The sequence below is a fragment of the Natrix helvetica genome, assembly GCF_964273705.1.
Source record: "Natrix helvetica genome assembly, chromosome: 6".
Classification (NCBI taxonomy): Eukaryota; Metazoa; Chordata; class Lepidosauria; order Squamata; family Natricidae; genus Natrix; species Natrix helvetica.
In genome coordinates, this window is record NC_138553.1 from 3,027,162 (window position 1) to 3,053,318 (window position 26,157).

A 26,157-nucleotide genomic window follows, 5' to 3' on the forward strand; every position below is an offset into this window, starting at 1 on the left:
GTGCGCGACTTTTCATTGGTCCGTACCGGGCCACTCTTCTGCTTCAAGAAGGAGGAGCAATAAGGAGCGAGCTCTGCGATAGGACCGCAGAGACCCATCACTCCTGCGGGCAAGAGGCGGGGTTTGGTTTGGCCGAAGCGTCAGCAGGTTAGGTTGCGCTCGCTGGGAGCAAGTTGCGGTGCGCGCGCAATGTTTGCAAAGTAGGCGGAAGTGCAAGTAAGTCTTAAGTCCCCCAATTTAATGGAAAGTATAATTAATTGCTAATTAGATTCTTGGTATTTAGAGCTGGGAAGGCATTGTCACCCGGGCCGAATTATTTCCCATCCGGATTTATTTTTGGGGGGAAAGTAATTTGTTTGGGAGGAAGGGAGTGGCGGGGGCGGAAGTCAATTGCAACCCGACCATCCTCAACCTGGCGCCCTCCAGGTATATTGGAGGTATGACACGTCTTATCATTCCCTGCATGCGGGCTGAGGGATTCTGGGAATGGGAGTCCACAAGTCTTAAAGTTCCCAGGTTTGGACACCCCTGCCTTAATGGCAAGGATCATGGGAATTGCAAAGTCTTTGGAGCCAGCCAGGAGTTCAATTTTATTACTATTAAGCCACAGGCAAACAATGATCCCTTTGCATGGAAGGTCAACTTGGGCACTGAATTGCAGTCTTCTGCATCTCTTTATTTATGCTTAGTTTTCTCAAGTTTCCTGTTTCCCACTATGTATTCAAAATGGACATTGATTAATAAGGTTTGTGGGTGACTGTATACATTTTTACACACGGGGGGGGGGGGAAATGTGTGTGTATGGGTATATATGTATTATCTTTTGAAAGAGGGCAACAGAATTTCATTTTTAATGTGTGCCAGTGTGTGACTTTGGTATAGCTATATCTAAATCTCTCTCCCCCCCCCCTCTAGCTGTCATCTATCTATTTATCTATCTATTTCTCTTCCCCTCCCTTCCTTCCTTCTTCTCCTTTCTCTTCCTTTTTTGTCCTTGCCTTTTCTTTCCTTCCTCTTGTCTATGTTTCTCTCCTTCCTTCCTTCCTTCCTTCCTTCCTTCCTTCCTTCCCTCTCTCCCTTCCTCTGTCATCCTCTCTGTTTCTCTCTGTCTCTGTCTCTGTCTCTGTCTCTCTCTCTCTCTCTCTCCATCATCATCTATCATCCATCTATCACCTAAACAAATAAATATAAATAAAATTATGGGGGAATGCACCAAAATCTCACATTCTGTACTTGAAAGCAAAGCGATGTGTGTTTTTTTTTTAATGTGTTCAATTCATTTGCCGCCTACCTCACTACTCTATACTGAATTATGCTCTCTGCAACTGTGAATTCTTCATGCTGAGTGATGGTCGGATGGACCCTAGTGGATTGCTTAAAATGTCATCAGCTGTGGCCAAACTTAAACCATCAATTGGGGTTTGCAGGGGGTCTGGGTTTGCAATGGAACCCTGCTTATGTCTTTCTCTAGGACGTCTTCTGTCCTCCAGTGCCGTTTTTGTCTGTTTTTTTTCCCCCTGTTGAGCCAGTGAGGTCTTTCAAGAAAATCCGCCTGACCGCCAGCGATTGTGAAGTCCTTCGTCAGAGCCCAGAAGGCACAGCCGCCCTGACGCAGCCCCTCAACCAGAGGCTTGGCAGCCAAGGTTCCTGCAGGCGCCTTGGCCCAACTCCTCGGAGGAGGAGGCAGCCTTCCAAAGGTGTGATGAGTTGTGATCCTTTGCATTGCGTTGCAAGACTAAGGAAGTGCTTTCTTGAAAAGATCAGGATTAATCAGAATTGCCGCGTCTTCTGAGGCCTTGGTTAAAAACCACAAAAGCGGGGTTGCGTCGTTACAATGCAAGATATGGAGGGTGCGTTGCAGCAGTTAGGTGGGGCGTTTGTCCCCTGTTGTTAGAGGTTGGCTCCCTGTTTATATAGCCACGGGTATACAGACAGCAAACCCCACCTCCTGCTGGCACTGATAATGTCATCTGGTTGGACCATGAAATGTGCATGAAGATCACTAAGGCCGGAGAGCACCAAGGACCCCTTCCTTCTTTCCTTTCCTTTTCCTTTTCCCTTCCCTGTCTTCCCTCCCCCTTTCCTTTCTTTCCTCCCACTTCCTTCCCCTTTCCTTTCCTTTCCTTTCCTTCCCTTTCTTTTTCCCTTTCCTTTCTTTTTCCCTTTCCTTTCCTTTCTTTCCTCTCACTTCCTTCCCTTCCCCTTTCCTTCCCTTCCCTTTTCCCTTTCCTTTCTTTTCCTTTCCTTTCTTCCCCCCTACTTCCTCCCCTTCCCTTTCCCCTTCTCCTTTCCTTTCTTTCCTCCCACTTCCTTCCCTTTCCTTTCTTTTTCCTTTCCCCTTTCTTTCCTTAATAATAATAATAATAATAATAATAATAATAATAATAATAATAATAATAATAATAATAATAATAATAATAATAAAAAATTTGAATTTATTAGCCGCTCCCTTTCCAGACAGGACTCGGGGCGGCGTACAGTAGAGCATAAAAAACATAAAACATATGTACAGACACATAAACATACACATATACAAGGACATACATGCACGGAGGAGGTAACAAATTACATCACATTTAGACAATTAAAAATCACCATTAAAATATCCCATTTACAATAACATAATTTAAAAATTTAAAAATTTAAAACGACTGTCAGGAGGAATAAGGAAAAAATTTACGGTTGAGCCAGGCCAGATAATTGAAAGAGGTGGGTCTTCAGCTGTACACGGAAGGAGCGGAGATCGGAAGTAATCCTGATGTCACGGGGGAGGTCATTCCACAGGGCTGGGCCCATCACAGAGAAGGCTCTGCTCCTGGGTGTCGCCCCCTGACACTGTTTGGCAGACGGCACCCGGAGAAGTCCCTCTCTGTGTGAGCGAATTGGTCGTAGGGATGTGTGGGGCAGGATGCGATCCTGCATGTAACTAGGCCCTGTGCCATGAAGCGCTTTAAAGATCATAATCAAAACCTTGAAACGCACTCGGTAGACCACAGGAAGCCAGTGCAGCTCGCGCAGGAGAGGTGTTACAGGGGAGTATCTAGTCCTCCCCATAATCACCCGCGCGGCCGCGTTCTGGACCAACTGTAGTCTCCGAGTGCATCTCAAGGGAAGCCCCATGTAGAGAGCATTGCAGTAGTCCAGGCGAGACGTCACTAGCGCATGGGTGACTGTGCGTAGGGCATCCCGGTCCAATAAGGGGCGCAATTGGCGCATCAGGCGAACCTGATGGAACGCCCCCCTTGCCACGGCTGTTACATGGTCATCAATGGACAGCCGGGCATCCAGGAGGACGCCCAAATTGCGCACCTGTTCCATGGGGGCCAGTTGCACGCCCCCAATGGCCAGAGATGGAAGCCACTGGTTGAACCGGGAGTCCGGAAGCCACAGCCACTCCGTCTTGGAAGGGTTGAGTTTTAGTCGGTTGCCATCCATCCAGACCCGTACGGCCTCCAAACACCGGGACATCATTTCGACGGCCTCATTGGGGTGGTTTGGGGTGGAAATGTATAGCTGAGTATCATCAGCATACAGATGATATCCCACCCCAAAACCACGGATGATCTCGCCCAGCGGTTTCATGTATGTGTTGAACAGGAGAGGCGAGAGCACCGACCCCTGTGGCACCCCACATGTGAGGGGGCTCCGGGTCGATCTCTGCTCCCCTGCCAACACACGTTGCGTCCGGTCAGAGAGGTAGGAGCCAAACCACCGTAAAACGGTGCCCCTGACTCCCAGCCCCTCTAGCCGGTGCAGCAGGATACCATGGTCGATGGTATCGAACGCCGCCGAGAGATCTAATAGGACCAGGATAGAGGAACAACCCCTATCTCTGGCCCTTCCACTTCCTTTCCTTCCCTTCCTCCTCTTCCTCCCACTCCCCCACCTCCTCCTCTCCACAAACCCCACTCTCATGCATCACTGAAGACGTTCCACAGTTGGGTCATGAAACACCTTGTGCCAGAAAATCAAGTGCCCTGCACATCACCTTCTCTCCTGCTTGTTTCAAGGTTGCAGGGTGTATAAGCTGAGACCGGGGAGAAGGCTGGAATAGGAGATGCGGAAGGCAGTACAGGTAGTCTTCGACTTACGACCACAATGGAGCCCCAAATTTCTGTTGCTAAGCGAGACAGGTGTGAAGTGAATTTTGCCTCATTTTACGATCTCTCCTTCCCCCGTTGTTAAGTGAATCGCCCCAGTTGCTAAGTTAGGAACACGGTTGTGAAGTGAATCTGGCTTCCCCGTAGACGTTGCTTGTGAGAGGTTCACCAAAGGGGGCCACGTGAACCAGGGACCGTCATAAATACGAGTCAGTTGCCATAGATATGAGTCAGTTCCAACCGTCATAAGCACGAGTTAGTTTGCGACCATCACAAATACGAGTCAGTTGCCATAGATATGAGTCAGTTCCAACCGTCATAAGCACGAGTTAGTTGTCAGTGGGAATGCCACAACTGTCCCAAATAAGAAAAACGGTCCCTTTTTTCAGTGCCTTCGAACGGTCACTAAGTGGAACGGTTGTAAGTCGAGGACTACCTGTACAGATGCCTGCCATCGTCCACCTGCTTTTCTGCCTGCCCTTTGAAGCTGCTGTCATTTGTCTTCCCTTTCTGCCCTCAGGCCACCAAAGGACCATCACAGATTACTTCAAGAGCAAATCCCACGTCCCGCCATACTCCAGCAACATGGCGGAGAGCCACAAAGCCAAAGCTGAGGAACCTCTGGAGAACTTCGCTTGTGACTGGGCGTCCGACTCGGATGACTCTTGCAGTCTTCTTGACGAGGGAAGGGACGCGTCGGCGCCCCCCAAGAAACTATTGCGTTTCTCCCACGGATCTGGCGACTCAGACGGAAGCGCTGGGCGGGAGGTCCAAGGTCACGAACCGTGGTTGGTGAGGCTTCCTGGAGAAAGCTCAGGCGATGGAACTGTCAAGCAGGAAGTTCACGACGTCGAGGTGGATCCTCTTCCCGATGCCCACTTTGGGCTCTTCGGAACCACCTCCGGGGATGACGTACCTCAGGGAACGATGGAGACGTTGCCGGATGAACTCCTCCAGGAGATCTTCGCCCTGGTGCCTTTGGTTGACCTCCTCCAAAACCTCTGCCTGGTGTGTCGACGTTGGAAGTGCATCATCTCGGACGTGAAGGTAAGGGAGGCCGTTGTCTCAGGAATGGTGGACATGAGCTGGGGCAGACCTTTGTCTCCCTTGGATGGTTCCTTCTGTGATTTAACTATCATGGACCGGGACATTCTTCTGATTGGAAACCTTTTTTCCATTTGGCAAGTAGCTTTTAGATTGCAAGAAGAATGGAATAGGAATAAGAGGAGAGAAGAATAGCATAGCGTAGCATAGAATAGAATAGAATAGAATAGAGAATAGAAAAGAGGAGAGAATAGAATAGAGGAGAGAAGAGAATAGAGACTAGGATAGCATAGCATAGAAGAGAATAGTATAGAATAGAGAATAGAATAGAGGAGAGAAGAGAATAGAATAGAATAGAGAATAGAATAGAGGAGAGAAGAGAAGAGAAGAGAAGAGAGAATACAGAATAGAGAAGAGACTAGAGAATAGAATAGGAGGGGAGCATAGAGAATAGAATATGAGAGAAGAGAAGAGAATAGAGAAGAGAAGAGAATAGAATAGAGAAGAGAAGAGAGGAGAGAAGAGAATACAGAATAGAGAATAGAATAGAGGAGAGGAGAGAATACAGAATAGAGAATAGAATAGAGGAGAGGAGAGAATAGAATAGAGAATACAATAGAGGAGAGGAGAGAATAAAGAATAGAATAGCATAGCATAGAAGAGAAGATAATAAAATAGAATAGAGAATAAAAAAGAGGAGAGAATAGACTAGACGAGACTAGAATAAAGAAGAGAAGAAAAGAGGAGAATAGAATAGAGTAAGAGTAGAGTATTAGAATTAGAATTAAGAATACAAGAGAAGAGAAGAAGAGAATAGAAATAAAATAAGGAATAAAATAGAATAGAACAGAACAGAATTCTTTATCGGCCAAGCCCCCAAATCATAACATCCGATGTTTTGCTCTGGCTTTTTAGTTCATTCCTTGGAAGAAAATTTACTATCAGTATTTGAAGGGAGTCGACCACGCCTCACTGACCCTTCGAGTCATTCTGCAACGGTACGGCCTAACCAAGGAGCATCCCCAATGCATGCTGGGATTTATCCGGTGAGTGGCCTTCGCTATCGCAACCGGAAACCACCCCCTTTGCTTTCGTTAATGGGGTAGGCTGGTATACGTCTGGGGCTTGACTTACGACCACAATGGGGAGCAGTACGTATTTTCTTTGCTAAGTGTGCTTGATTTTATGATTCCCCCCCACCCCCCCGCAATTGTTCAGCGAATCACTGCTGTTGTTAAGTGAACCACTGGGGTCTTTAAGCGAAGCTGGCTTCCCCCATTGAGTTTGCTTGTCGGCAGCCAGCTCGGATGATTTGCAGATGGTGATCTGGTGACCCCATGCGCTTGTGTTTTAGAGAGTTTATTAATGTTCCCCAGCAATTGCCTTCACCCAGCTTCAGAAGTGTCCCGAATAAATCCAGCCACAAGCAGGCCACGGTTAGTCCTCAAGGCAGTATCCAATAGTCCATAAAATAAGAGCTAAGCACCACTCACTCATCACGTAAAACCGACTGTTAAGTAATTAAGCTCCCCGTTAGGAGAGCAGGTATGCAGAGAAGTGTAATGAGAGTGATATGGAAGAACATGCACAAACCAGCATACAGAGACACTGAATAGTATAAAAATATAGTAGTTTACTATGTAGAAATATAGAAGTATTCAGAGTCCGAATCATACACGGTTCAGTAATTCAGTTAACAATATAGTCAGTCTAGAACACAAAATATAGCTAACAGTTGCAAACCACAATACCTCAGTATACACCGATCAGCTTCTAACAAAACAGAGAGCTAACAGCCATTCTGGCTCTGCTGGAACTGCTTCCGGACTCAAGGTGGCGGGAGCGATATTCCCTTACGTGTTTCACTCACCGACCACCACAAAGGATTGTGAACCGAAGACTACCTCTGAGCCAACGGATTGTGAACTGACTTTCTCCTGCATAGTTACGTCGTGAAGCATGGGTATCCAGCTAGTAATCCATAAAACAATAGAAAGTCATTCCCACAAATAAGCCCATCCAATGAACTTAAACCAACCAGGCCAAACGGAAATACACCCACGCGACTTCACTTGGCAAGAGAAGTTCAGAGTCTTCCAAGGCAGGAAGCACAAGGAATAAACACACACAACCACAAACCAACAGTTCCTCATTCCACCTGCTGCGACAAATAGCTTTCTGGTGCAGCCGATCAAGACAGGTGGGGTCTTCTCCAAAGCAATCTGGCAGATCTCCTTTGCTCTTGTCTTTTCTCTACCCCGAGTGCTCTCGGATCCACCACGGAAGGCAGCTTCTCTTCCTCTTCACTGACCGTCCGCCCCTGCGAGCTGTCCTCAGCCAAAGACCCCTGTAAATCTCTTTCGGGCGGCTGATCAGAGTCATTAATTAACCCAGTTCCTGATGTGCAACGAATGAGCTCATCCTTCCTTTGAGCCGACTTCCGAGGAAGAATCCGTGGAGTCGTCCAAGGGAGACATCACACCCCAGCGTGCTGCAACCATCATGCCACAGTTGTTAAGTGAATCACTGCAGTTGATAAGTTAGCAACCCCATTGTTAAGCGAATCTGGCTTCCCCATTGACTTTGCTCATCAGAAGGTCATGAAACAAGTTCGCACAGCAACAGTCATAAGTATGAGTCAGTTCTCCAAGTCTCTGAATTTTGATTGCGCAACCATGGGGATGCTGCAAAGGTCGTAACTGTGAAAAACGGTCATAAGTCCCTTTTTTCCTAGCGCCATTGTAACTTTGGACGGTCACTAAATAGAACCGTTGTAAGTTGAGGATTACCTGTATAAGGCCGTTACCTGTCCATGTTTCTCTTCCCAATCCAGGTGTGCGGCTGCTATTCGGAGCTGCCACTGTATGGATCCCACCGCTGTCCTGGCGTGTCTGAAGCGCCACTCGCTCTTTCTCAAGGCGGAAGTCTGCATCGCCAAGAATCTTCCGGATTTGGACGGTCACAAAGAGAAAGTAGGTCTTGGCGGGCTTAAACCCTCCCTGGATTTGAGGTTTTGGGGTGTTTTTTCCCTTGGATGTGGGTTTTCCTGCTCAGAATTTGGGGATGTCGGTCAAAAGACATGGATTCTGAGACAGACGGTCCTTCGAATTGCAACCATTCGTTTAGTGACTGTTTAGCGATTTCTCATGAGTGCCAGGCTTCCAGGAACTCTCTGCTGGTTTTTGGACTCAGTTTGTCTAGGATGCTTACCATTTTCCAGTTGGAAATATGGCGAAGTCTGTCCCTCGGTTGCGAAATTAAGGCATGAACCCATTTCCGCACTAGGTAACATCATCTGTGGCTAGTTGAGTCATGGACTGTCCCCAAGGAAAGGACCAAGCTTAGAGAGCATCAAGGAGCCCATACTCCTTCAACTCTTGCTCCTCCTCCTATTCTTTTCTCCTCCTCCAACTCTTCCCCCTCCTCCATCTCTTCTTCTCCATCTCTCTTCCTCCTCCTCCATCCGTCTTCCCCCTCCTCCATCTCTTCTTCTCCATCTCTCTTCCTCCTCCATCCGTCTTCCTCCTCCTCCACCTCTCTTCCTCCTCCTCCATCTTCATCCCTCTTCCTCCTTCTCCATCTCCTCCTCTACCTCTCTTCCTCCTCCTCCTCCTCCACCACCACCTCTTCCTCCTCCTCATCTCTGCAAACCCCACTGCCTTCCAGTACTGATGATGTTACCTAGTTGCGTGATGAAACGTCCGCAAGAAAACCACCCAGCTCAGAGAGCACCAAGGACCTCACATCCCTTGAATAGTTGTAAGTCGGAGACTTGAGAATGTTTTGAACTTTCTTAAGGCAGTGGGATCTATAAAGCTCTTCCAAAGAGGGGAGGGGGCAACCCATGACCCTCTGGGCCGTGAGGTTGATTCTATAATGTTTCTTCCAGCCGGCCTATGTTTGGGCAGTGATGGCGGCCATTGTGCTTCTTGCCGGAGGTGTTGGCGATATCCAGGAGATGGTGGCCTGTCTCCAAAGACGCAGCTCCACCATGTCGCTGACGGACACCCTTGAGATGTTGTATTCCACAGCCACCCTACTTTTCGCCATGCGAGACAACGGAGTCCACATGAGTAACAGGTAAATTTGCGAAAGGTCAGGAGCAGTGGTGAAATCTTTTTTTTTTTTTTTGGCCACCGGTTCTGTGGGCGTGGCTTGGTGGTGGTTGTGTCATGTGACTGGATGGGGGTGGCCAGCTTGTCTTCACTTTTTAAAGCATTTTTTTTTTCCTGCTGGTCTGGGCGAATAGGCAGGGGGAAAATGCTTTAAAAAGTGAAAAAAAGCTGGCCTGAACCAAGAGGATTTCATCCCTGGTCAGGAAACACCTAGGACTGCGATCTGTAGTTTACCGCTGTAGTAAAACTAGGAGTATCTTTGGGAGGGAGGGACGTGCGTGCTTTGAAAAAAAAAACCTGCACAATCTAGCACGAAAGTCAGTTTGGTCTAATGGTTAAGGCACCAGGCTAGAAAGCAGGAGACAGGGAGTTCTAGTCCTGCCTTAGGCATGAAGGCCGGCTGGGTGACTCTGAGCGACGGTGAGTTCTAGTCCCACTTTAGAAGCTGAATGGATACCTTTGGGCCAATCACCAGGGGACGGTGAGTTCTAGTCCCTCCTTAGGCATGAAAGCCAGCTAGGTGATTCTGGGCCAATCACCTGGAGACAGTGAGTTCTAGTCCCATCTTCGCTATGAAAGTTGGCTGGGTGACCTTGGACCAGTCCGCAGGAGATGGTGAGTTCTAGTCCCACTTTAGAATGAAGCCAGATGGGTGACTTCAACCAGTCAATAGGATGTAGTGAGTTCTAGTCCTGCCTTAGGCATGAAAGCCAACTGGATGACTTTGGACTAGTCTCTATCTCTTTCTCTCTTTTTCTCTCTCTCCCTCTCTCTCTCTCCGCTGAACACACCTCACAGGGTTATTGTTGTAAGGAAAGTAGGAGGAAGAAGCTGTATTGTATATATATTCGCCACCTGGAATTAGGTGCAGGAATAATAAAAGCAAGATACCAACCTCTCTATATAAAAGCGAAATGCCACTTGTGCATCATCACGAAATCTCCAGAACCGTAAAGCCTACAAACTTTAAATTTGACATGTATGTTCCTCTTGGCTTCTAAGTGCTCGCTAAGAAAGGATTTTTCAAAATGACCATCAGATCATTGGTATTTCTTTTATTATTATTATTAACATGCTCTGATGCTAAGGAGTTAGACATTCTACTCCCCCTCCCCACCTGAAAAGAACTCTGTTCCAACTGCCACTTGGGCATGGGCATGGCCAGCATGTAACTCATCCAGCCTGCGGGCTGTGAATTTAGACATTCTACTCCCCCTCCCCACCTGAAAAATGCTCTGATGCTAAGGAGTTAGACTGAGGGAGAGAAGGGGATAAGATAGGAGAGACCTCTGTGGGGCAAGCCTGAGGGAGGGAAGGGAAGAGGAGAGGCCAATGTTAAGTACCATATTTTTAATGTATATTTTTGGAAGCTTTTTTTCAGCCCTAATGTGGTGCAAATCAGGGAAGATCACTTCACTCATTAGCACCTCATTAGGGCTGAAAAAAAGGTTCTTCCATCTGGGAGAAGCCAACTAGAAAGATTAAAAGACTGCCTTAAGAAGTAGTACTTTTTTGTCCAGTTTCTATTTTTGGGACATAATCCTCTCAAAGGCAAGGCAGAGAGTTCCTGCGTATGTAATTTTATTCTTTTGGGGATAATCCCTTTAAGGGCAAGGCAGGGATTTTTCCTGAGTTTTCTCAATGGTTTCCTTCAGGCAAGCGCTGGGCTGGTTTGTTGATTCAGCTTTGTTACATTTTACAAGGTATTAAGCACTTTTGGCTGAATGCCCAGACATCTAGTTAAGACTTTTTAAAAAGGGGCAAAAAGTGTCATTTTGATTATACTATTGTGTTTGCTTGCTTTTCTGGTGCTATGGGAATAAAAATGAATACCTGGTAGGCAGATTTTTTTCACCTCTATTTTCCTCTCCAAAAACTAAGGGGCGACTTATACTGTGGTGCGTCTTATACTTTGAAAAATACGGTACTCATTAATTTCCAAGCTGCAAGTGTCGATTTATCAAGCCCAATCGCATAGTTGCGTAGCGGAGCACAGGTATCCAGCTAGTAAATAAATAAAATAAAACACCTCCTCGTTAAAGCAGCTGCAACTTTGCTCAGGCTTTCTCACGCATCTGCCAGAAAGATGCTGCTGTTTTCAAGAGTCGATTCCTTACAGCAGAAATCCACTGAGGTGTGTTTATTCCCCGTCTCTGAATTTTTTCCTGGATTTTTTTTTTACCATTTCAGAGGTTTTTTCACTCTGAAGTTCGTTTTCACGTTTCCCCTTTTCTGTGTCCTTCCAGGCTTCACTACAATGTTTTTTATTGCCTGTATCACCTGGAAAATTTCCCCTGCAGCTCGGCTGTCCAACATCATCCCACGTTAGGTCTCAGGTAGGTAAATTAGCTTTGTAGGTTAACACAGGTAGTCCTCGACTTGCAACTGTTCGTTTAGTGACCAAGGTTGCAACAGCACTGGGAGGAAAAGTGACTTATGACCGTTTTCCACCCTTATGGCCATTGTGGCATCCTTGTGGTAATGTGATCTGATGGAAGAAAATGTCCTTCTGGGTTCAGTTGCAAGCAAGGGGAAAAAGACACTGGAAACATGGAGGCTGCTAGGAAAGATGGTTTAATGGTGGACAGGATCCCATGGCTTGAGCTCCTGAGCAGAAAAGGGGGATCAGATGCTTCCAGATGTTGGGTGAAGAAGAAAAAGAGGCAGAGATGCTGAAGTAACTGGCTTTATGCCCTCTCTGGCCTTTGATCTTGAGCTTCTCTTCTGATTGGCGGCCAGACTCCCATGTAGGGGCAACTCTCTAGTCTGTCTTGAGTCCAAATTTGGTTGAGCATTGCTTCTTCCCAGGTGCCCTGTGGTGAGATGGGTAAAGGGCTAATACTATCATGCCTTAATCCCTGCCCTGGAGCTGAAGGGGGATATCTTTGTTATGTAGAATAGACTGCCTAAGGCCTTTTAAGGGCCCATTGACAAAGGTGGGGTATTAAGAGTGAGTCTATTTCCTGCCTAAAAACATGTTTCTCCATTCAGGGGAAATATAATATTCTGCCTTTTCAATATTTCCCAGGATATTTCATTTTTGTAGGAGAGTGGTGGGTGCTAACTTCCTACAATCAAAAGGCAGACATTTGACAACGGATTCATATTTATGACCGTTGCAGTCTCCTGGGGGTCACTTGATCCCCTTTTATATAGAATGGAATAGAACAACAGAGTTGGGAGAGACCTTGGAGGTCCTCTAGTCCAACCCCCTGCTTTTGAGACCTTCCGGCAAGGAAAGTCAATGGGGAAGCCAGATTCACTTAACAACCGTGGGACTAGCCGAACAACTGCAGCAATTCACTTAACAACTGTGCCGGGAACGGTCGTAAAATGAGGCAAAACCCACTTAACAATAATCTCGTTTAGCAGCAGAAACGTTGGGCTCCATTGGGGGTTGTAAGTTGAGGACTAGCCACTTGGCAAGTACCTGTTAACAACTGTAACCTTATGCAAGGTTCACAAACATTTATAACTACTACTTCTGGTATTTTTTTGTTTTTTTAAAAAAAGTTTTTTATTGAACACAAATTAAAATATTGGTCACGGTGTTACTGTCCTGGCGAAATCTATGCCACATATGCTAAGATATAAAGCTATACATTATAACCACCCTGCTCTTTAACATTAGATCTATTTCATAGTTACAAATATAAAAATATCACATTTCCAACCGTATTGCTTTCTTTTTATCTTACACATTTTCACTATTATAGTTTCACACCTAATTCTAATCTCCATTCTATAAATGTTAGTCCTTGCTTATTTTGCGTCTTTCCTTTTTTGTTCCAACCATCGATAAAAGTTATCCCAGATCTTATAATATTCTGATTGGTCTTTATATTTCAATTCCCACGTCAATTTATCCACTTCAGTACAAGTCAGAATTTTCCTAATTATTTCCCCTTGTGGAATTTCCCTGTTTTTCCAGTTTTGGGCAAAGACCATTCTTGCTGCTGTAATAATATGTATTGTTAAGTAAATTACCCCCTTGTTGTATTTATTGTTTATAATTCCCAAAAGAAATAGTTCTGGTGTGAATTCTATTTCCTCTTCGGTTATCTCTATCAGCCACTTTTGGATTTTCCGCCAATATTCTTTTGTTTTTTGCCACGACCACCACATGTGATAGTACGTGCCTGATCCATGATCACATTTCCAACAATTTGGCGCTAAATTTCTAAATATGTTGTCTATTCTGTTGATCAACAGGCCTGTTTTACAACCTACTAGTGAACAACAACAGATATTAAACCACACCCTTACACCTGGAGAGGTGGTAAAAATTGTGGCTTTTGCAGGTAAGGTATCCAGAGCGCAGAAAATTCTTGAGTCTTCTATAGGTTGGGCGTCATCTAACAAAATGAAATTCAATGGTGAAAAGAGTATGGTTCTACATTTAGGCAAGAAAAGCTAAATGCACAGGTACAGTATAGGTGGTACCTTGCTCAACAGTCTTGGAGTCCTAGTGGACAACCATTTAAATAGGAGCCAGCCGTGGGCAGCAGCTGCCAAAAAAGCCAACACAGTTCTAGGCTGCATCAACAGAGGCAGAGAATCAAGATCACGTCAAATGTTGATACCACTTTATAAGGCCTTGATAAGGCCACACTTGGAATATTTGCATCTAGTTTTGGTGGCCACGATGTAGAAAAGATTTGGAGACTCTAGAAAGACTGCAGAGAAGAGCAAGAAAGAGGATGAGGGGACTGGAGACTCAAACATATGAAGAACGCTTGCAGGAATTGCATTATGTCTAGTTTAATAAAAAGAAGGACTAGGGGAGACAGGATAGCATTGTTCCAATATCTCAGGGGTTGCCCCAAAGAAGAGGGAGTCAAACTATTCTCCAAGGCACCTGAGGGCAGAACAAGAAGCAATGGGTTGGAACCAGATCCTGAAGGGGAAACTCAAAGACTTTGGCCACCTAATGAGAAGGAAGGACTCCCTGGAGAAGAGCTTCATGCTGGGAAGGATGGAGGGCAAAAGAAGAAGAAGGGGACGACAGAGAATGAGGGGGCTGGATTGAGTCCCCGAAGCAGCCGGCGTGAGCTTAAATGGACTCCAGAGGATGGTAGAGGACGGGAAGGCCTGGAGGAACGTTGTCCATGGGGTCGCAATGAGTCAGACACAACTTCACAACTAACAACAACAATCCCTTACGTCAGGGCGGAGTCAGGGCAACTGTCCTGTGTTTACTGGCTGGATGCCCTTCCTGTTGCCAATGCAGAGTTCGCAGCAGATAATTTCTCTTTCAAAAGAAACCCCTTATTGAAAATTAAAAACTTTAAAATACAAGTGCCTTTAAAAATAGTTTTGTATAAGTTACAACCCCTTTTTTTTGACAGTGCTAACCTCACCAGGTAATTTCTCATTGTTCTCCAAAGAGAGAGAGAAATATTGCCCCTACCTAGGATTGAACCCGCAGCCTCCTGATAGTGAGCTTCACCGCTAGGCCACTGCGCCATTCATGCAGGATTCCAGGCGTGTTCTTGCTAAAAAGAAAAGCAAAACAAAACCAGGAGGGCTGAAACGTTTTAAATTTTTTCACGCAGGGACTGGCAAAACCTCCACGTTGATCCAATACGCTCGGAAGTGGGGCAAGCTGAATTTTTTGTACCTGGCGTTCAACAACACCATCGCACAACAGGCGAGGCGGCTTTTCCCTGATAACGTCACCTGTAAAACCATCCACTCCTTGGCCTTTGCAGAAGTCGGCAAGCAGTAAGTGACCGGTTTCTTCTTCACAGGGAGTTTAGTCCTCGACGTACGACCACAATGGAAGCCAACATTTCGGCTGCTGAGAGAGACAGATGTTAGGCGAGTTTGGCCCCATGTTTACAACCTTGCTGGCCACGTTCAGGGAATCAGTGCAGTAGTTGAGTTAGGGACACGGTGGTTAAGTGAATAACGGAGCAACGGGCTGGAAAGGGACCCTGTAGGTCATCTAGTCCAACCCCCCCCCCCCCGCCCAAGCAGGAGACCCTACACCATTTCTGACAGAGGGCAGTCCAGTCTCTTCTTGAAAGCTTCCAGGGATGAAGCTCCCACAGCTTCTGAAGGCAACCTCTGATCCATGGGTTGATTGTTCTCACTATCGGGAAATTCCTCCTTATTTCCAGGTTTGCTTCTCTCCTTGATTAGTTTCCATCCATTATTCCTTGTCTGGCCTTCGGGTGCTTTGGAGAATAGCTTGACCCACTCCTCTTTGTAGCAGCCCCTCAAATATTGGAACACTGCTATTCTGTCTCCCCTGGTCCTTTTATTGATTCAAGTGAGATTCAAGTCAGATTAACAGAGTTGGAAGGGACCGTGTAGGTCATCTAGTCCAACCCCCTTCCAAGCAGGAGATTCTGTACCATGCCTGACAGATGGCAGTCCAGTCTCTTCTTGAAAGCCTCCAGTGAAGAAACTCCCACAACTTCTGAAGGCAACTTCTGTTCCATGGGTTGATTGTTCTCCCTGTCAGAAAATTCCTCCTTATTTCCAGGTTGAATCTCTCCTTGGTCAGTTTCCATCCATTATTCCTTGTCTGGCCTTCGGGTGCTTTGGAGAATAGCTTGACCCCCTCCTCTCTGTGGCAGCCCCTCAAATATTGGAAGATGCTATCGTGTCTCCCCTGGTCCTTCTCTTCACTAGACTAGCCAGGCCCAGTTCCTGCAACCGTTCATCATATGTCTTAACCTCCAGTCCCTTAATCATCTTGGTTGCTCTTCTCTGCACTCTTTCTAGAGTCTCAACCCCTTTTTTAGATCTCTTGTGGGCACGCAGGAACTTGTGACTTATGACGCCTTTGACGTCTCCTGCAAGCTCCCCACCAGCAATCCACGCCCAAATAAGCAGAGATTTAACGTCAGGATTAATTCCCCCTCCTGGTGTGGTGGCCTAGAGGTGAAGCTCTCATCTCCCAATCCAGAAGCTGTGAGGTTGATCCTAGGTAGAGGCAGATATTTCTCTCTCTGGGCACACTGAGAAGTATATCCGCTGAATAAAACTCCTCATTGGCGACAGGGAGGGCAGTAAGCACCCAGCTCCATTCAGTCGCCCACACCCCACCCCGATATAAAGGATTATGGGGCCGTTCGAAGGAAATGATGATTAATTCCACTTTCCCTCTTCCATTCTGCTGCAGTTACGAACCGAAGCTTAACCTGGGCTCACTGACCTCCTACATGGTCAGTTTTGTCCTCTCCAATCGCAAGGGCCAATCTCCGTTCATCAGAGCCAAGACGGTCGTTCAGACCCTCACTGCCTTCTTCGCTTCGGCGGACGCGGCCATAACTGTGGAGCACGCGCCTATTTGGTGCAAGAACAACCAAGGGAAAATCGTTCTTGTGGAGGAAGGCGAAAAGCACGTGAGTATTTGGTTCTCAGGACTAGGGACAGGCAGTCCTCGTTTAGCGACCATTCGAAGTTACGACTTCAAAAAAGAATCATTTTTTCACACTTACGACCACATGGTCACGGGTTTCCAAATTCGGACCCTTTGCAACTAGCAAGGCGTCCTTGACTTACCACGGTTCGCTTAGTGACTCTTCAAAGTTACAACGGCACAGCAAAAAAAGAGCGATGGCAATTTTTCACATTGACAGCCATTTGAACAAAACTGGCAACCGGCTCATATTTATGACGGCTCTCAAGGTCACGGGAGATCCCCCTTTTGCGACCTTTTGGCAAGCAAAGTCCACGGGGAAGCCTGATTCACTTAACAACCGTGTTCCTTACTTAACTTCTGAAGTTGCAACATGGGCAAACTTCACTTAAGAACTGTCTTGCTTAACGAAAGAAATTTTGTGTTCTATTGTGGTCGTAAGTCGTGGACTACCTCTATTTATGATGGTTGCAGTACCCCGAGGTCACATGATCGTCTTTTGTGACCAGCAAAGTTAAGGGGGACAGCCAGATTCACTTAACAACCGTGTGACGAACTTAACAATGGCAAATGATTCACTTAACAACTGTGCCGAGAACGGTCATAAAATGGGGCGAAACTGACTTAGCAACTGGCTTGCTTAGCAGTGAAAATGTGGGTGGGACTCCATTGTGGTCGTAAGTCGAGGACTAGCTATAGACCCAGACCTTCCTTCTCCTTCAAGATCTGTGGGAGAAAACTTTGGGTTTGATTCTTTTCGTCAGCAAGATCATCGTCCCAACTCTTGTTTTCTAGATCATTGTTGAAGAAGCGAAACAAATATGGGCCAAGATGAAAATGCTGAGCCCAGCCACCGACATGGCACACAGAATGACGCACGACGGTAAGTGGAATATGGGAGCGAAGGTTGGGGGCATTTAGCTCTGCTGGAGAAACAGGAATAAAAAAGTAAAAACAAAGGGGAAATTTTCTTCATGGAGGGAAAGTCTAGTCCTGCCTTAGGCATGAAAGCCAGCTGGGTGACTTTGAACCAATCACCAGGAGATGGGGAGTTCTAGTTCCACCTTAACATGAAAGCCAGCTGGGTGACTTTGAACCAATCACCAGGAGATGGGGAGTTCTAGTCCCGGATTAGGCATAAAGGCAACTGGGTGACTTTGGGCTAATGACCAGGAGACAATGAGTTCTAGTTCCACCTTAGGCAATAAAGCAAGCTGGGTGACTTTGGACCAATCAACAGGAGACAGTGAGTTCTAGTCCCTCCTTAAAGCATGAAAGCCAGCCTTTTGACTTTGGACCAATCAACAGGAGACAGTGAGTTCTAGTTCCGCCTTAAAGCATGACTTTGGACCAATCAACAGAGGACAGTGAGTTCTAGTTCCACCTTAAAGCATGACTTTGGACCAATCAACAGGAGACAGTGAGTTTTAGTTCCACCTTAAAGCATGACTTTGGACCAATCAACAGAGGACAGTGAGTTCTAGTTCCGCCTTAAAGCATGACTTTGGACCAATCACCAGGAGACAGTGAGTTCTAGTTCCGCCTTAAAGCATGACTTTGGACCAATCACCAGGAGACAGTGAGTTCTAGTCCCACCTTAAAGCATAACTTTGGACCAATCAACAGGAGACAGTGAGTTTTAGTTCCACCTTAAAGCATGACTTTGGACCAATCAACAGAGGACAGTGAGTTCTAGTTCCGCCTTAAAGCATGACTTTGGACCAATCACCAGGAGACAGTGAGTTCTAGTTCCGCCTTAAAGCATGACTTTGGACCAATCACCAGGAGACAGTGAGTTCTAGTCCCGCCTTAAAGCATGACTTTGGACCAATCACCAGGAGACAGTCCATTTTAATCTTGCCTTGCCCACTTTAAGACTCATGGGCTTCAATTCCCAGAATTCCCCAGCCAGCATGCTGGGAGAAGTCCACCCATCTTAATCTCCCAAGATTGGGAAATTAAAAGAAAATATAATATAATGCTTCTTTTTTTAAAAAATAATCCTGGACTGTCATCCTGCAGGAGCTCAAGAACACAAAATCAAAGAATGTTGTTTCATTGTACACTGATTTTAAGCATCGGTCTTGTGCCTCTTAGGCTACTTGAAACTTTGGCAACTCCGAAAACCTTCTCTTTCCAACTACGACGCCATCTTGGTGGATGAGGCCCAAGACTGCACCCCCGGTGAGTGCGATGTAGATTCTGGGTTCAAGTCCAGGCAGTCCTCAACTTACGACCACAGCCAAGCCCAAAATTTTATATTTTGCTAAGGGTGAAATATATTAAGTGAGCTTTGCCCCACTTTACAACTTTTCCTGCCATGGTTGCTAAGTGAATCATTGCAGTTTGTTAAGTGAGCAACCCGGTTGTTGAATTGTGAGTTTTGGAGTAGAGGGGGTGCAATTTTCCTCTTTCCTGTTTTGGAAATTCCAGTTCCCACCATTTATGGTAAAGATGAAAAGGTTAAAATCCCTGTCTCATGAAAGACTAAGACCCAGGGCTCATTAAAGCCACCGTCTCTTTTTGATACTCCCGTGAGAACCGAGCTTCTAAAGCAGGGGTGTCCAAACTTGGGAACTTTAAGACTTATGGACTTCAACTCCCCAGGCTGGCTGGGGGATTCTGGGGGTTGAAGTCCACAAGACTTAAAGTTCCCAAGTTTGGACACCCCTGTTCTAAAGATATTCTCTCCCCCCCCCCCTTCTCATTCTTTATTTATTTTTATTTATTTTAAATACAAATAATGCAAACATAGTAAATACAAAAAAAGAGAGGAAAAGGGGAAAAAAACAAATATTATAGTGCACCCCCACCTCCCGGAGACCTTCCCCCCCCTTATGTTTTTCATCTATAACAACTAAAAGATATACAATATATTCCAATTGTGCCCTTATCCCCTCGAAAACAACATATATTCTTCAATAGGTTTATTCCCTTTGCCTTCCACCAACACTGATTTTATAAAATATCCCCCTATTTCATTAATAATTATTTACTTTAATCTTCCCTTTTTAAAATTTAATTTCTATTGTTAATTTATCAATTGTTGCCATACTCCAAATTTCATTATACCACTCATTTCTTTGAATATCCCAATTTCGTCCCCGAATATTTAGCCATCACTAATCTAGCTGCCATTATCAAATTTACAATCAATTCCTTTTTTGTTTCATTTATATCCCATTTCTTCACCAATAACACTAATGCAATCCTCGTGACATCTCTAAATTTACATTCAAGAGTGCTCTAATTTCTCTAAACACCATGTCCTAACACAATCCCACCACATAAGTTTATATGTTCCAAGCTCTTTCTTGCACCTCCAACGAATATTTGTATATTTACCATCTATTTGATATAATTTAGGTGGTGTTAGATGCCACCTCTATATCACTTTATATCCATTTTCCTTAACTCTAACTGACATATTCTTATATACCGTATTTTTCAGAGTATAAGACGTACCGGAGTATAAGACGCACCAAGATTTTGAAGAGGCAAATTAAAAAAATGTTTTTGCACTCTGCAGACCTCCCCAAAACGGCCTGTTTTTTGCCAAAAAATGGGCATGCATAGCCTTTAGGAGGCTTGTAGAGTGCTCCTGGGGACTGGGTGGGGGGCAAAAATGAGCAAAAAACGGCCCATGATTTGCAAAAACTGGCCCGTTTTTTGTCAAAAAAAAAGGGCATGCATAGCCTTTAGGAGGCTTATAGAGTGCTCCTATGGGGTGGGGGGACAAAAACAAGCAAAAAACAGCCCATTTTTGCCCTCCCCAGTCCCCAGGAGCATTCTACAAGCCTCCTAAAGGCTATGCACAACCATTTTTGCAAAGGGGGCGGGGGTTTTTGGGAAGCTAAAAATGCTGTATTCAGTGTATAAGACACACCCAGATTTTCAGCCTCTTTTTTGAAGGAAAAAGGTGCGTCTTATACTCTGAAAAATACGGCACTCTTCTATTCCAAATATTTTTCCAGTCGTTATCATTTATTTCTATCCCCTTTCGCTAGCGGTTATGGACATTGTCCTCTCGCAAACGTGTGGGCTGATTTTGGTTGGAGATCCACACCAACAGATCTACACCTTCCGGGGTGCTGTCAATTCACTTTCGAACGTACCCCACAGTCGCATCTTCTACCTGACGCAGGTAAGCCAATTGGAAAGATCCACAATTCAATCCAGAAGATTCCTAGAAATTCAAGGATCTCATTGGGAATCCACTCCAGTTCTAGTCCTGCCTACGGCATGAAAGCCAGCTGGGTGACTTTGAGCTAATCACCAGGTGATAGTGAGTTCTAGTCCCGCCTTAGGCATGAAAGCCAGCTGGGTGACTTTGGGCCAATCACCAGGAGTTGGTGAGTTCTAGTCCTGCCTACGGCATGAACGCCTGCTGGGTGACTTTAAGCCAATCACCAGGTGATGGTGAGTTCTAGTCCCACCTTAGGAACGAAAGCCAGCTGGGTGACTTTGAGCCAATCACCAGGAGACTGGGAGTTCTAGTCCTGCCTTAGCTTAGTGGGGATGAAATGGCCAGCAAATTACACCTCTATTGCGTGATGAAGTTCTCACCTCATTGGAGGGTTCTTTTCCTCTTCCGTAGAGTTTTCGCTTCGGCTCCGAAATCGCTTACGTTGGCGCGACTCTCCTGGATCTCTGCAAGAAAGTCCGGGAAAAAACACTGGTGGGAAACAGCCAAGAAAGTGAGTGTTTTAAGCCAGTCGTCCTTTTATCGCTCCAGGGAAGAATTGCTAAGTGGGACTGACAGGAGGCTGTGCTTTTGACCAGGTGATGTCCGAGGGGTCGGCGTGGAGGGGAAGGAGGCCCGCTTATCCCGGAACAACCAAACGGTCTTTGATGATGCTGTGAACCTCACAGGTGGAGACTCACCTGCTAAGATACACTTGCTGGGGGTGAGTGTGAGAAGGCCCAGGATAGGTAGAGGAGGGATTCCTTCCTTCCCCCCTTCCTCTTTTCCTTCCCTCCCTCTTTTCCTCCCTGCCTTCTATTATTCTTCCTTCCTCCTTTCCATCTCTCTCCTTCCTACCTTCCTTTTCATCTTTTTTTCCTCCTTTCTTCTCCTTCCCTCCTCCCTTATACCTTTGCTTCCTTCTTCCTCCCTCCCTCCTTCCCTTCGTTTCAGTTTTTTCCTTGCTAATTCTTTCTCCTCCCTCCCTCCCCCTCCCCCTTTCCTTCCTTCCTTCCTTCCTCTTTCCTTCCACTTCATTTTTTCTTCATTCTTTCTTTCCTTCCTCCTTCTTTCCATTTCACCTTCTTTTCCTTCCTCCTCCTTTCTCCTCCCTCCCTCCCCCTCTCTTTTTCCTTCTTACCTTCCTTCTTTCCTTTCTCCCTTCTTCCTTCCTTTCATTTCACTTCTTGCGAATTCTTTCTCCTCCCTCCCTCCCACTCCCCTTTCCTTTCTTCCTTCCTTCCGTTCACCTTTTCCTTCCTTTGTTCTTCCTCCTCCCCCTCCCCTTTTCCTTCCTTCCTCCCTCCCTCCCTCCCTCCTTGCTTCCATTTCATCTTTTTACCTTCCTCCCTCTTTCTCCTTCCTTAATTCCTCCCTCCTCCCTTTTTCCTTCTTTCCATCCTCCTTCCTTTCTTCCATTTCACCTTTTTTCCTTCCTTTCTTCTCCTTCCTTCCTCCCTTCCTCCATCCCGCCTCCTCTCGTCTTCCCTTCTTGCTTTCCTCCCTCCCTCCATCCTTGCTTCCATTTCATCTTTTTACTTTCCTCCCCCTTTCTCCTTCTTTAATTCCTCCCTCTTGCCTTTTTGGTTCTTTCCATCTTCCCTCCTTCCTTTCTTCTATTTCACCTTTTTTCCTTCCTTTTTTCTCCTTCCTTCTTCCCTTCCTCCATCCCGCCTCCTCCCTTTTTCCTTCTTGCTTTCCTCCCTCCCACCCTCCCTCCATTCCTCTTTCCTTCTCTCCCTCCCCCTCTCCTGACAACCTCTACTGTGTGACAGCCCTTTAAATCCAAGAAGATTTACTATGTTGTGCAGCTTGTTGCAAACACACTGAATTCTGCAGACACATCTTACTATCTGAAGCACATTAAAGAGCCCCGAAATACAGACAGATAATTACAACTGTGCATCGGACTACAACTCCCATCTCACAGGGCTCTACATATGGTTCCTTTTGTCTTCTTTTCGTTAGGGTCTTAAAGCCTTTGGCCTTGAGAAAATTCGTGATCTCTGGAAACTGCTTCATCCTGAACGTGAGTTCTCTTCAACCGCTATTTCTGTGGTCATGCAAGTTGTGTACAGATAATCCTCGACATACGACCGTAAGGGAGCCTGGCCACCACGGTCATATATAGTAAGAGTCTCAAATGGCTCAGTCATTTACAGTCTCCTGTGTTGATTCCCTTAACAACGGGGACAAGAAGGGTCGTAAAATGGGGCAAAACTCACTTAACAAATGTCTTGCTTCGCGGCAGCAATTTTTGGCTCAATTGTGGTCGTAATCCGAGGACGACCTGTATAGGAAGTCAAGAAGACATTATGGAAGAATTCCTACAAGTGCTAGGTGTAAAATACGAGCTCTGTTTATATACTAATTGAGGGTCCAATTCCTGGTGTCACTTCCTCTTCTCCATTCTCTGACCCTTTTGAGAGCTGTCGGCAATGAAACTTCATCTTAATGTATGCTGATTAGGGTACATTGAAAGTGACAATACATTTATTATCCTATTCCCCTGATGGCGAACCTGTGGCACGCGTGCCAGAGGTGGCATGTTCTATTCCTATTCTTATTCTTATTCTATCATGAAGGTCTAGGAAGTTGTTTATAATTTATAAACAACTTTATAATTTCACCTGGTTGTTAGCACTCTCCGAGAGTCGTTGAGGCCACCTGGAGGTCGGAAGGGAGTCAGAGACAAACCTCCAAGTGGCCTCAACAACCCTCTAAAAGGATGCAAAGGACCAGCGGTCTGCAAGGAGTATCAATCCTCCCATTCCCCACCATCTAGTCTGAGCCGAAGAAGCTTCTCGGATGAGAGTCTTTAAAGAAAAATCAAAAAGTCCAGCTGCCTCTGGGAAAAAAATAAAATGAAAAACCTCCCTTGTTTGATCTTCCTAGTGAAACTTGAGATAAAGGATCCCTTCATCAAGAGGTGGGTTGAGAAGGGCCTGGCCAGCATCAAGGACTATGCCAATAAAGCAGAAGACAAACAACTGGAAATGAAAATTGGGATTGTGGAGAAATACCGGGAACGCATTCCGGAGCTGTTGGACAGGATATCCCGGTGCCATGTCCTGCATCCAGAAAATGCAGGTAAATATCATGTGCGAACACCCAGATCCAGATACGTATGGAATTCAAACTAGCTACTTTATTATTGTCGGCCTGTAATACAGGAGATCCTCGACTTAACAACCGCTCATTTAGCGAAAAAAGTTACAAGGCACTGAGAAAAATGAGCTGTTGCGGACCTCACGGCTTCTCCTCTTGTGTGTTTTAGATTGCGTCCTAGGGACTGTGCACAAGGCCAAAGGGCTGGAATTTGACACCGTCCGAATTGCCGGTGACTTTGTCAACATCCCATCTACATGGCCCTATCCTGGAATGCTTCCTCGGAACCCACCTAGTGAGTATAATCTTCCTTCCTTCATTCCTCACTTCCTCACTCCCCTAGTTCTATCTTTGTCATGTTCCATCCTCCCTCCCACCCTTCCTTCTTTCCTCCCCCCTCTCCCATCTCAGTCATTTTCCTTCCTTTGTCTCCTCCTCCTATCTCTATCTCCTTCCTTCCTTCTTTCCTCCCTCCCTCCCTTCCCCTCTTCCTTCCCTCCCTTTCTCTTTCCTTCCTCTCCCTCTCCCCTCCCACCAGTGGTGGGTTCCGGATTCCGTTCCAAATGGTACGGTACCCGGTGCTCCGGGCAAGATCCGGTACGCCCGTACCGGGGAGTACTGCCTGCAACCCACCACTGCCTCTCACCCTCCTTTTCTTTCCTTCCTTCCTTCCTGCCCTCTCTTCCCTCCCTCCTTCTCCTTCTTTCCTCGTTCCCTCTCTCTCTCCCTCCCTCCATTTTCGTTTCCCCTTTCTTTTCCTTTCTTCTTACCTTTCTTCCATCCTTCCTCCCCTCCTCCTTCCTTCCTTCTTTTTTATCCTTCCCCTCTTCCTTCCCTACCTTTCTCTTTCCTTCCTTCCTTCCCTCCCTCTCTTCCTTCCCTCCTCCTCCTCCTTCCCTTCCTTCATTTCACCCTCCCCTCCCTCCATTTCCTCCCCGCTTTCTTTCCCCTTCCTTCCTTCTTTCCTTCCTTCCTTCCATCCACCCATCTATTCTTCTCCTTCCCTCCCTCCCTCCCTCTCCTTTTTAGGGAAGGGTGTGCACGGCCATTTTGGTGAAGGGGGCAGGGCTTCAGGATGCAAAAAATGTCGTATTCAGTGTATAAGACGCACCCAGATTTTCAGCCTCTTTTTTGAGGAAAAAAGGTGCATCTTCTACTCCGAAAAATACGGTAATGTATAGCTGTAACTATATATAAGAGAATAAAAATAAAAACTTATTTAAGGGTTCAGATGTGGGTTTGGAGCAGATCTGTTGAAAGAATTCCCATTAAACTCCGTTTTCCCCTCCTTCCCTCTTAAGCTGTCCCAAAAGCCATCCCGGAGGATGAGTGGAATTTGCTGTACGTCGCTGTCACTCGAGCCAAGAAGCGTCTCATCATGTCCAGATATCTTGCCGATATCCTAAAAGTCAGCAAGGTGAGTTAAAGCCATTCACAAGGCAGGCAGCCTTTGACTTACGACCATTCGTTGACTGACCATTCACAGTTACAACGGCACCAACATATGACCTGTTTCCCACACTTACAAACTATTCCGGGCGTCCTCGTTCGTCACGCGATTAAAATTCAGACGGCAACTGACTCATAGTTATGACCGGTGGTTATGTGATCCCCTTTTGCGACCTTCTGACAAGCCAAGTCAACAAGGAAGCCCGATTTACTTAACCCAGGGGTGGCTGGGGAATTCTGGGAGTTGAAGTCCACAAGTCTTAAAGTTCCTAAGTTTGGACACCCCTGACTTAACCACTGTGTTCCTAACTTAATGACGGCAGCGATTCACTTAACAACTGTGGCAAGGAAGGTGCTAAAACGGGGGGCAAAACTCACCTAACCAATGTCTCGTTCAGCAACAGAAATGTTGGGCTCAATTGTGGTTATAAGTCAAGGACTATCTCTCAGTTTCCTAGCTGGCTAAACTCTTCAGTTTTTGTCCCCCACGCAAGGAATACTACACACGCTTGGAATTAACCGAGGAAGTGTGCAAGAAGATGTCACTTTGGTGTTCGGAGCACTACTGTTGCAACTCCATCCCAGCGGATTCTCCGCTAATCCCCCAAAGGATCAATTTTGTTTACGTACGTATCTTGCCTTAAATAAGATTCATATGTGAGATTTCCTAAAAATGCCCTAATGGATTCATGAGCATCGAGCCAAGATTCAATACAAAAACTAGTCATTTATTAGGAGCACCATTAGGCAAGATCTGTTCGCAGTCAAGCCTCTGCTTTGTTTGAT

At 46.0% G+C, this 26,157-nt stretch overlaps 1 protein-coding gene across 2 annotated transcripts; it reads left to right on the forward strand.

Moving 5' to 3' along the window:
* Nucleotides 1–97: 97 nt before the first annotated feature.
* Nucleotides 98–26,030, forward strand: FBH1 (F-box DNA helicase 1). Of its 2 annotated transcripts, none has more exons than XM_081957614.1 (20): nt 98–216; nt 1,530–1,697; nt 4,621–5,147; nt 6,060–6,190; nt 7,978–8,116; nt 9,034–9,224; nt 11,506–11,595; nt 13,472–13,560; nt 14,815–14,983; nt 16,392–16,614; nt 17,427–17,514; nt 18,729–18,815; nt 20,639–20,775; nt 21,229–21,328; nt 21,414–21,538; nt 22,783–22,843; nt 23,710–23,904; nt 24,092–24,217; nt 25,224–25,339; nt 25,866–26,030. In XM_081957614.1, coding segments are annotated over exons 1-20 (2,913 nt in total). In that variant the 5' UTR covers nt 98–215; the 3' UTR covers nt 26,016–26,030. The 2 variants fall into 2 exon arrangements, with proteins under 2 accessions (XP_081813740.1, XP_081813741.1); XM_081957615.1 differs by having other exon boundaries at nt 25,236–25,339.
* Nucleotides 26,031–26,157: the final 127 nt, after the last annotated feature.

Excerpts from the sequence above, each read along its gene's own strand:
- FBH1 (XM_081957614.1), top strand. Across the intron at positions 5,148-6,059 it reads GCATCATCTCGGACGTGAAG|TTCATTCCTTGGAAGAAAAT; the intron begins GTAAGGGAGGCC and ends CTGGCTTTTTAG. Across the intron at positions 13,561-14,814 it reads AAAAATTGTGGCTTTTGCAG|GGACTGGCAAAACCTCCACG; the intron begins GTAAGGTATCCA and ends TTTTTCACGCAG.